Here is an 11,060-nt window from a genome sequence, read left to right as displayed (position 1 = left end):
GCTGGAAGACATCAAGCATCGATATATTAGAAACTCGATGTCATCGATTTTATTTTATCTGCGGATCAAGTCCCCGCTAACTATCGATAACTTTGTAGTCTCCCATACCGGCTGGTGTATCTGCTAATAGCAATATTTTTCAGCCTGCAGAAGTGTTCGCTAACTATCGATAGGCGTGCGATCTTCGCTAGCGATGCTCAATGTAAAAACCACCCAAATTTTTTTATTTTATATTCACTTGATTCAGTCGGATGTTGCCCACAATAATAGCTCCGTTAGAAGTGAAAAACCTCAATTGTAAATTTGTTGTTTAAAATTTTTTATTTATATTTTAAAGGGGGGTATGGTTAATTCGGCCAAAAAAAGGCCTATTTTCATGCATTTTTTCACACGATACGGTTAATGTCAGATCAAATTTATAAGCATATTAAAGTACAACATTTAAACTATATTTTCACAAATTTGCATCGAAAAAAAAAATTAATGAGCCGTTCGCAGCCAAGCTCCGTAGGCGTAGGTTTTGCGGTGAACAACATAACTCGTTAGGGGATCATCAGAAAAACCAAAAAAAAAAATTTATTATTAGTTAAGATGTTTCTAAAGGTAACTACGTTGAGTTTTTTTTAAATTAATTTTTTGGATTTTTGGTAACACTTTAAAGTCAAAAACGTGATTTTAGCCAGAAAATTCGATATATTAATTATTATAAAATTAAAAATAATAGGTTAGCAAACAAAAACTCGACGTCAGTACCTGCGGATTTACGTACAGCAATTGTGTGCAAAATTCCAAAACGATTAGTCCAGTAGATTTTGGAGGATCGTGTTCACCGACTTTGAAATGACATCTTTTCAGGAGAGCGTTTTAATGTTTTGGACACCCAATAATCGCATACAAAACATACCTACTACCCATAACTTCGGATGTTTTACTCGGATCAATCTAAAATTTGAATGCAATATTCTTCAAATGTTTTGCATTCAGAAAAAAATTAAAATTAAATTAAAAAACAGGGCAAAAAAAATGTATATACCAAACCCCCCCTTAAGTAACGATGTCATAGCCAAAAACATCGATGTTAACCGGATGTTAAGTTACGTACCGACTGTAAACTTTGTTTATTTGATATCGATAGTATCGATCAATTTAACTAGTCAATTAGCAAGTCGATTCAAATTCGATTTCCAAAAGGAGAACTCGCTAACTGTGGAGGGTGCACTCGCTAAATGTAACCGTAAAATGTGGAGGAAGTACTCGCTAACTAGGAAATGTAAAGTATCACCGTTATTATTTGATATTAAGTATTGATACATTTCTTAATTTTTTTTTTTATCCCAAAAAAATAAAGTAATTTAATATTAAGTATTGATAGTTGTACGAATCTTAAGCCCCCCTTCAACCCGTTGAACATTCCACTTTAAAACCACATAGTTCTATTTTATTTTGCATACACACAAAAATGTCTTTATTGTTTCGCTTTTTTTGTTTTTAGTTGCTTTAAATCTCATTGTTGGTATACTTGTGTCTGGTTTTTGGAAATACATAGTTCTGCTCGTTTACTCGCTAAATCTATTTCGATTCGGTTCGGTTTCGGCTTGAATACATTGTGTTGTTATGAAACCAAATCACTTCGTTAAATACTGTCCAGTTTTTGGTCTTTTTGAAATGGTGTGGTTTTCGGGGCTTAACTGAAAAATAGGTTTTCCTTCGTTTCCTTTGTACTTTAGGGAAATGAGTTGTATTTTGTATTTGTATTTGTATTTGTTGTTAGCTTTGCGTTTACATTGTTTGGTTCCACGTAGTTAATGGCTTTGGTTTCGCTTTGTTAGCTTGGAATACATTAAATTCTGCCTTAGCACAATTACATATATAGTTTTCCTTTAGTTTATTATAGAATTCTTGTTTTAAACATTTATAAATATGCATTTATCGTTTAGTTAAGTTTAACATTTATTTATTCTCGGGTCTGTTTGGGCATTCTCATTGTTTTGTTTTCTTTTGTTTTATTTTGTTTTGGCTTAGTTAACTTGGGTTTTGAGTGGCCTTGACCCCTCTTTTGTGTACAACATTTAAAGCTTGACTATATGGTTTTGTTTTATCTGGATTTCTCAGTTTTAGTTGGGTTCCGGAAGTCGGGGGCCCATCTTCGGCCCCGCTACAATAAAATTTCGCTTATTGACGCAACATTTAACACCTAGGCTTTTTTGACAAGTTAATCCCATTTCACACGTGGAATTCGCGTTTCCTCGTTCCGTTAATGTTAATGGTAAAAAAATCTAAAAAAAAATGTATCGCCATTTTTTTTGTTTTTCTGTTTTTTGGTTCTCGCTAAAGCACACAATCTCCCCCTATATTATTATCATATATATATGCCTGACCAAATTCGATCGATATATAGGGGGCTTTGCAAGCCTGTGACTTGACTTTAGTGTGGCACAATCTCCTCCATCCACTCTCAATATATATTTAGATTAAAAATTAGGTCTGTTTTGGATGCTAGACACCTGGAAATACCCTGTATCCACCCAGTAAACGTTGGCGCTGCTCGAATGGATATGAAGTTTAAAGCTTTTGCACACCGAAAGTCCGGAGAGAAGGAGGTTCTATCTAAGCGATTCGATATTGGGTTTACAGGGTATTCTTTATAGTCGCCTACTCTCGACTATCACAAACATTCAAAGGGCTCAAGCTGTGGTTTTCTTAGGTTTCTCGAACTACTCGCAAACTTGTTGGCTATTTCAAAGATATTCGTTTCTCCGTTGGACATGAGTTAATTGTTTCAATAAGTTTCGATTTCGCTTTCGCTTTCGTTTAAAATTTAATCGTTAATATATATACAAAAAAAATAACGTTCAGTCAATTATAACTATATGTTTATACACATCGAAACGAACACGTAAAGAAACAACAATGAGGCCTAAACAAATTACATGACACACACATATCGCACTGTATTTGGTTTGCCTTTAGCAATTAGGTTTATCCCCTACATTTGCATCCTTACGTCAAGGACATCGACATTTCACCGCCTCGTCACCCCCCTCGCACCATGAGTTTGGTTAATTATTTAATACACATATGTTAATAATCAGTCGCATAAATGAATCACCTTGCTTTAGTTTCTTTTTTTCTTATTCCTCTGATTCTCGATTATCATTTACACGCGATTCTCGCCGGCAAATCAGTTATTTTAAATCATAGAACCCAAAACTATATAGTCGAGTTTTTTATGCCGACTATTTTTTAGTTCTCCCATTAATTAATTTAAGCCACTCATAGTGACTATTGTGATGAGAGCAGTACTGACACTGGCTAACTCTTTTAAATTTACTTTCAGCCACTAATCTTCATCTCCCTATTTAAATAATTAAAAAAATATTAAAGACCTCTAATAACTTAAAAAATGTTGAAGTAAACTAGCTTAACGATTTCAATCCTCTATAAATCATTTTGATCCTAGCTCTTATCAATTTTATGACAAACATCCGATTTAAAATCAATATATATTTGGTAAAAAGAGCAAAAATTTGATTTTTTAAAAATGTGTCTCTTATTTTTTTCCAAGGTAATTTCCTGTCAGTACTGATCTTAAAAAACTTAACCCATAAATACCTTTAGAGAATCAACACTTGCACACGAACAGACCTTTCCTATTTTCACTTTCTTTCCAAATTTGCGGAACTTAATTGTACTTTTTGTGGGATTTTTAGCTTTAAAATCAAATAAAATGCACATTTGTTAATTAAAGTGAGAACGTACACGTAAGAAAAAAAACCAGTATTAATTTAAATTAATGTGTATATGTTCATGTCAAGTGTAAAAAAAGCTCTTTTAATGATTTAAAAATCAATAAGAAAAACCTCAATGAACTTGAATTCACGTTTGCAGTGAAAAACAAAAAAAAATTGCTTTAACAATAGGAAACTAAGTAAATTTTTAATAAATTAAAATACATTTTTTGTGATTTAAAAACTGATATAAAATGGAAGACACCGCCGCAAATTCCGGAGGAAATTGAAAGTAGGAATGGGCCTGCACACTTTGGGACATACACACACGGAGGAGTCCTGGAGGAGGAGTCGGATTAGGATTCAGATTCGGAATCGAAGTCAGAATGAGAGACGGAATTGGAGACAGAGTAAGAGTCGGATTCGGAGTCGGAATAGGAATCGGAATCGATATCGGAGTGAGAATAGGAGTCGGAGTCCCCTAGTGCTGGAGGATGCGCGACTTCTGGGCGAGCACGGCCTCCGACTGGTGGAGCCGGCGCTTGCTGCTGTAGTTGCAGAGCTTGCCGGCGACCTTGCTCAATGTGGTGGCCGTGGAGGAGGTGATCAGGTCGAGCGACTGCAGCCGGTTGTCCAGTTCGTCGAGCGCCGACAGGGGGCGGTCGTCGTGGTGGCGGTCAGCAGGGTGGACAGATTGCTGCCGGGATCGCCGGACGGATCTGCATCCGGATCCGGGTTAGATGCGGGCCCAATGGCGTCGATGTCGCTGAGCTGATTGGCCAGCGGATCCTCGTCGTAAGGATCGTAGGGGGGTCTTAATTATTGCTTGAACACAAACAGACCCGTGGGGTCCCACTCGTTGTCGTCGACGGGGCCGAAGCACTCATCGAAGTACCACTCCATCGTCTTGTAGACGTGGCCCAGCGACCTGGCGATGGCGTGATCCTCGTCGGGGTACACCTGGTGCCGGAACTTCACCTGCTGCTCCACCAGTGCCCGCACCAGCATCAATGTGTGCTCCTGGTGCACCAGGGTGTCCGCGGTGCCGTGCATCAGCATCAGGTTGCGCCCCTTGATGTTGCCCGCCTTCATCGTGAGGTCCGCCTCCTGGAGAGCCCGCAAGTAGTCGCCCTTCAGCGGAATGTAGCGCTCCGTGAAGAAGGAATCTGCACGAAAGCAGGTCACATTAGTTGATGGCAAAATTTTAAAAGGATACATATATCTGTATTAAACTTATGTCTAAAACATTGTTCATCTTATATATTTATTTTCATAAATGTTTTGAAATCACTTAAAAGGCGTCTTAAAGTATCTATTTTAAGTCTAGTACAATTGATTCATTTCCAACAGCCACGTTCTATATTATTCTTTATACTTTTAGACATCTTTATTGATCATTTCAAAACCAACATTATTTTTGAGGCAACCCCAAATAACAAGAATCATAAAATCTTAAAAAAAACTTAAATAGCTGACATCTAAATTTCCGAGGTGAATTAGTTAAGGTTTCTAAGCATTTTGTATATTCATACGTCATTTTAGATTTTTAAACTTAATATTATGTTAAACAAATAAAAAAAAATTTCCTGAATATATAAATATTAAAAAAGCTTTTAAAAGTATTATAGAATTAAGTATATGGTATTTCTGTAAGTAATTCAAATTAGTTTCTAGAGGTACTTACAGTGGAATCCAAAGTTGACTATGGGATTGATGGCCACCGCGCACTGGAGCACCTGCTGCGAGTCGTCGATGAGCATCATGGAGGAGGCGTAGCCGCCGTAGCCCCAGCCAAAGGCGCAGATCCTCAGGGGATCGATGAACTTCAGGTTGTCCCGCAAGTATCTACAAAATGCATTCGATTAGATTGGCAAGTGTGTCAGATTTCATCCCATTTTCCTACGTCAGGACGCCCAGTTGATCCTCCACCTCGACGGTGCCCAGTTTTCCATGGACTTGGGTGCGGAGGAGTTCGCCCTGGAACCCACTGCCACGCCCATCGATCTGGGCCACGATGAAGCTCCGCTGGCTGGCCAAATACCAGTTCCAGTCCACGTGGAAGCGCTCTGTCACCAGCTGAGATCCTGGCGAGGCGTCACTGGGGGTTCAAGCAAAATACAACATAAATTAGATGTTCACCCATTAAAAGTTCTTAAATTCTTGAAGAAACTAATGATATTTTGCTCTCACATACATCCAATTTCAAAGTGGTATACTTCTAAATGATAGTGGTTTAATCCACTATAAATCTGCAATCATTCTAATTTTTTTTGAGATTATCGAAAAATGGATTTGCAGAAAAGTGACCTAAAGCCTACACTTTAAGGGCCAGAACTTTTCTCACAGAAATCTGATTTCGATAGTCCATAACTTTTCTATCTGAAGTCCGATTTTAAAATAGTATGTCTTAAAAGGATCGTGTGCTAATTACCTAAAAATCTGCATTCACACTTTGGTTTGTAATTTTGGATCGATTTTTCTCACATTTTGATGTTGATATCCGAAAAATGGCTTTGCAGAAAAGTGACCCAAAACCTGCACTTCTAAGTCCATAACTTTTCTATCTGTAGTCCGATTTTAAAATGGTATGTCTTAAAAGGATCGTGTGCTAATTACCTAAAAATCTGCATTCACACTTTGGTTTGTAATTTTGGATAGATTTTTCTCATATTTTGATGTTGTTACCCTTTCTAAATATCCGAAAAATGGCCTCAAACCTGCACTATTAAGCCCATAACTTTTCTCACATTAATCCGATTTCAAAGTGGCATATCTCTAAAAACTTGTGGTTTAATTCCCTTAAAATCTGCATTCAAAACTTGGTTTGTATTTTTTTTATAGATTTTTTGTAAAACTATTTAGATAGTCTTCTTTCTGTTGTCCTAAGGATGTACGGGTATGCATCAGGCATGGTGGTGACTTACACGTGCAGCACCAGTGGGAAGGCCACGTCCTCCTCCTCCCGCATTCCGGGTGGCAGGAAGAGGCGCACCTGGGCGTGGAAGCCATGTCGGATCTCCACGCTGAAGGTGCGCGACTGCGGAATGGCCAGCTGGGAGAGCCGGTGGCGCAGGACATCGCCGGCATTCAGCACGTAGATCTTGTCATTGCTGGCCGTCTCCACGAGGTAGACACTGGGTGCCTCGGGTCCGAGGCACTCCTGCACATAGTAGCTGTAGTCCTGGCTGAACTGCACCCGATTGTACAGGCAGTTCTTGGGTATATCGTAGAGGCAATCGTCTGGCTCCAGCCGAGCCACTATGTCCTCCCACCGATCGCCCCTCTGCGAGATCCTGGCCCGGTGCAGCCGATAGGTGGACTCGGTGTTGTCGCAGGTCAAACAGGTGGGCGATGTGGAGGTGATGTAGGTCCGGTTCGATTCGGTGACATTCAGCTTCAGGCTGATCTTGTACAGGTGCCTTTCGCCGGGCCTCTTCTCCGGCGCGGCCATGAAGTAGACGATCTCGTGCGGCTCATCCCATCCCACGATCTCGGTGACCTCGAAGCGGCCCATGGTCAATGGAACGGGTCGTCGGTCCAGCGAGGATATGAACACCACGTGCCGATAGTGACCGTGCTCGCCATCCCGCACGGGCAATCGCTTCAGCAGGTATCCGCCATTGCTGATCTCGTGCGTCGTCTGGCCAGCCATCTGTCCCGCGGTCACATTCACCTGGCTCTCCGGGAGCACCTCCTCCGCACCCGGGACGAGCTTGCCCGGCACCTGCCGCTGCACCTGGTTGCGGGCCGAGAAGATGGGTCGCTCCGCCGGCAGCACCCAGCCATCGTTGATGGTCACCTCCGTGTGCACCGAGTGGCAGTGGAAGTGCGGCGCCCGGCACAACACGGTGGTGGCCTTGGTCTGCTCCCGATTGGTCACCGTCACCGAGAGGTCGCCGGCCGAGGCCCAGGTCAGTCCGCCCACATAGCTCCCGTTGGCCAGCTCGCTGGGCAGCTTGATCTGCGTGGGGAATATGTACTTGATCACCGACAGGTTCACCACGTTCACCGTCACGTTCGGATTGCGGGAGCCCGTCTTCGGGTAGCGCTGGCTCATCACCGACGGATACTTGATGTCGTCGCCCATCCAAGTGTACCTGAAAATTTCACAAAAATAGAACTCATTAAAATATATGATACAAATGGGTGCATATTATTAGGTACAATATTTTCCTACTCTGTTAACGCAACAATTTATAAGACTAATAACTACCTACTTTAGCAAATAGAGCTGTAAATAATCATATGTACATATATATCTATATATTTGTATATACAGGATTTTTGTTTATATATTGACGCTCAAAATATGCCAGAAATTGGTAAATACAAATTGGCATTGGTATGCCGCCGTTCGTTCCAACTAATTCTTTTTGGGCTGGCACACGGGGCGTATACGTGGCATTATTTAAGTGCAAATGAACGGAGTTGTTGTTGTTGCTCTTGCTATATAGGATTTTTGTTTGCCATTATTATTGTTTGTTTTTCCATTAACAAAATCAAGTATTTAAAATGCTTCCTATTTAAATTAAAATTATGGCAAAGGAACCTAAACAGTTGGCGTTTCCTTTGAATATTTTTATAAGATTTAGTTTTATTTTGGGTATTCCTATTTTGGCCTTTGACCTTTGACCCTAGTATTCTCTTCTATGTTATATTTATTATATTTAATGACTCACTTGTACTCGTTGACCTCGCTGTCATTGTAGCTGAGAAAGGCCAAATAGAGTCCGTCCGGCGAGAACTCCATGCTGCTCCTCCGGCTCTCGAGCTCTGGAACATTTTCGTAGGTCCAATCGGGGACACCATTGAAGACCACGCCACCCAGGGACTCTCCCTCCGGCGATCCCGATCCCGACCCCGTCTGCGTTATCCGGCAGACGAGTTCGCCCTGCACTTTGGGCTTGTAGTATATGTCGTTGTGATGGACAAAGGCGATGGCCTGGTTCAATGTGTGCCCAGTGGCCTTGCCATTGGGATTGGGATTGGGATTGGCGGCGTTGGAGCCGGGGGATCCCGTCGATCCTGGCCCATTGGCCGCCCCCGCCAGGCTGTTCAGGATTATGCTGCCGCTGGGCAGAGGAGCCATCGTGGTGGTGGCACCATTGGCACCACTGGGTGGTGGAGCGGCCAGCGGTGGTGGCGGATTCACCGGCGCCCACACCACATGTTGGAGGCGTGGCGCCTCCGCTATATTCTCCGTTGGTCCCAGCGGAAATGTGTTGGCCGTCTGCACCTCGTATACGTGATGTCTGTTTGAAATGAGAGGCGGAAAGTAATTTCATTATATCATATTCGTGCTTCCAGTGCATCTGATAAATATTTCATTTGATTTTGAACAAACAACGCAATTAAAATGTTCGTGTTTTCCTTGCTAGTTGAATTATTTAACAAATTTAATAAAACAAATAATAAATAATTCAATGTATGTATTGAATTTAATTAGATTTACTATTATAGAACAATTTCTGAAAATGCAATATGCAAAAATCAATTAAATCACATAAGAAATAACCAATTAAATATGGGCCAACCTTTAAAAATAATTTAGCCTAATTTATAGTAAAGTTAGATATTATAACACAAAGGAAAACAAGAGAAATTGAATCATCAATCACAATTAAGGAATAATTGATAACTTGATAATCAATAACCTAAAGATATTTGGTTTTTGGATTAAGATTTCAATAATTGCTTGAACAGTGTACACATTTCGCTGGTTTCCCATTTATTTAATTTGAAATTGAACGTTTTAGTATGATTAAGGGCCCAATGGGTATTGGGTAACTCACCTGGAGCCCTCGGCATTGCTGTCCGATTGCAGGAGCACGTATTTTTGGTCAGGTGCCACAAGAAACGACTCCGCATTTAGTTGGCGCTGGCGAATGGACACATCAATCGATGGGGCATTAAACATATGTATATTAATGAAACTTACGAATGTGGAATTGGTCATAAGAATGCGTGTGGTGAGATCGGCCATATTGAGTATGGACAGGCCGCCCGTGGGATCGCGATAAATGAGCTCACGACCTGCGGAGTAAGTACATTGATTAATTGGGATGCATAGTTCGAGGTGATGACCTCACCATTGCTCCAGGTGCCGTTGAAGGGCTTCCACTGCAGACTCCTGCCCAGGATGTCGCTGGGCAGCATCCGGCGACCCCGGATCCTCAGGCCCTCATCCTCCGGCGACAGCAGGAAGATCGAGAATATGATCAGGCTGAAGACGGCGGCAATCACCAGCAGGGCGATGAAGATGCCACGCCAGTTGCGGCGCTCCGGAGAAATGGCCACCAGTTCCTGGAAAATCACCATAAGCAATTATCATTCAATACCGATATTATAATTTGATTTTTTACGATTAATCTATAAGAGCATAATAGCAAAAAAATGTAAGTTAAAAATTTAATTTTAGGATAATCAAATCAATTTGCACAGTTTAAATTAAGTTGCCTATTTCAATTATACTTCCAAGCCTTTAGTTAAAAATTGGAAAAAGATTTTTTTTTTATTATTTATTAAACAGTTTTCTAGAACATTATGTCATCTTGTCCAATAAAGAAGTAGATACACATGTATAATTTAATTCAACAATGTATAAAACATGTTCCACATAACATTGAGTTAAGTATTATATTTCGACCATCACAATAACATATAAATAGAACCACACAATATTTGGTTATCTGAAGGCCATTTACTCCAATTTCAAATTTCACATTTGCCCATTTCCCCTTTAATTGGTTAATTGCATTGGGCTGCGCCTAGTTTTCGGACCCCCTTCGTTTTAATTATACTAATGGTCTAACCACCAATAATACTCAAACAGTGAAAGTGAAGGTATCAAGGCTATGATTCAAGTGCGAGTCATTGGTTTCTGAATAAAATTTGTCCCTTGGTAATCACATATTTTAATAAATTTCTCTATTTTATTTTAATAAAATAAATAAAATTGGTTCCTTGGTAATCATATATAATATTTTAATAAATTTCTCTATTTTATATTAATTTGTATTTGTGAGAGACTATCTTAATTCATATATTGCATGTGGAGCACAAAGTGCCGCCCCTTTTCGCCCACTTAATCCCCCGCCCCCACTCAGTTTTCACTTAGCCAGGACTCGGATTTCTTATCGAAGGACTCTGAGCTGTGCATTTGGAGATGGTTTTGGTTTTGGTTTTGGTTTCGGTTCGCATTCGTATTTGTATTCCCGTTGCCGTTCGCCTTCCCCTTCGCATTTTGCAAATTCGATTCTGGCCGTAGTCCCCGAAGTGGTTTACACTCGCAATCAATGACATTGCTTGTGCTGAAATTGAATTAAAAATTGA

General features: G+C 40.5%; 1 protein-coding gene across 2 annotated transcripts in view; it reads right to left on the bottom strand.

The window, feature by feature from the left end:
* Window positions 1-4,546: 4,546 nt before the first annotated feature.
* Window positions 4,547-11,060, bottom strand: part of LOC108038429 (inactive dipeptidyl peptidase 10) — a 71,727-nt gene continuing 65,213 nt past the window's right edge. For both annotated transcript variants that reach the window (XM_044461005.1, XM_017115214.2), the window contains exons 2-9: window positions 9,818-10,031; window positions 9,667-9,761; window positions 9,521-9,606; window positions 8,408-8,980; window positions 6,653-7,825; window positions 5,632-5,826; window positions 5,413-5,573; window positions 4,547-4,894 (exon numbers count right to left, since the gene is read on the bottom strand). In XM_044461005.1, coding sequence (XP_044316940.1) covers window positions 4,548-4,894; window positions 5,413-5,573; window positions 5,632-5,826; window positions 6,653-7,825; window positions 8,408-8,980; window positions 9,521-9,606; window positions 9,667-9,761; window positions 9,818-10,031 — 2,844 coding nt within the window. In that variant the 3' untranslated portion in view covers window position 4,547. The remainder of the gene's footprint in view (window positions 4,895-5,412; window positions 5,574-5,631; window positions 5,827-6,652; window positions 7,826-8,407; window positions 8,981-9,520; window positions 9,607-9,666; window positions 9,762-9,817; window positions 10,032-11,060) is intronic.

Source organism: Drosophila rhopaloa, unplaced genomic scaffold (assembly GCF_018152115.1).
Source record: "Drosophila rhopaloa isolate 14029-0021.01 unplaced genomic scaffold, ASM1815211v1 contig_3, whole genome shotgun sequence".
In the NCBI taxonomy this organism is placed as follows: domain Eukaryota; kingdom Metazoa; phylum Arthropoda; class Insecta; order Diptera; family Drosophilidae; genus Drosophila; species Drosophila rhopaloa.
The sequence above is the reverse complement of the archived record's forward strand: the minus strand, read 5'-3'. Positions and strand labels throughout refer to the sequence as shown.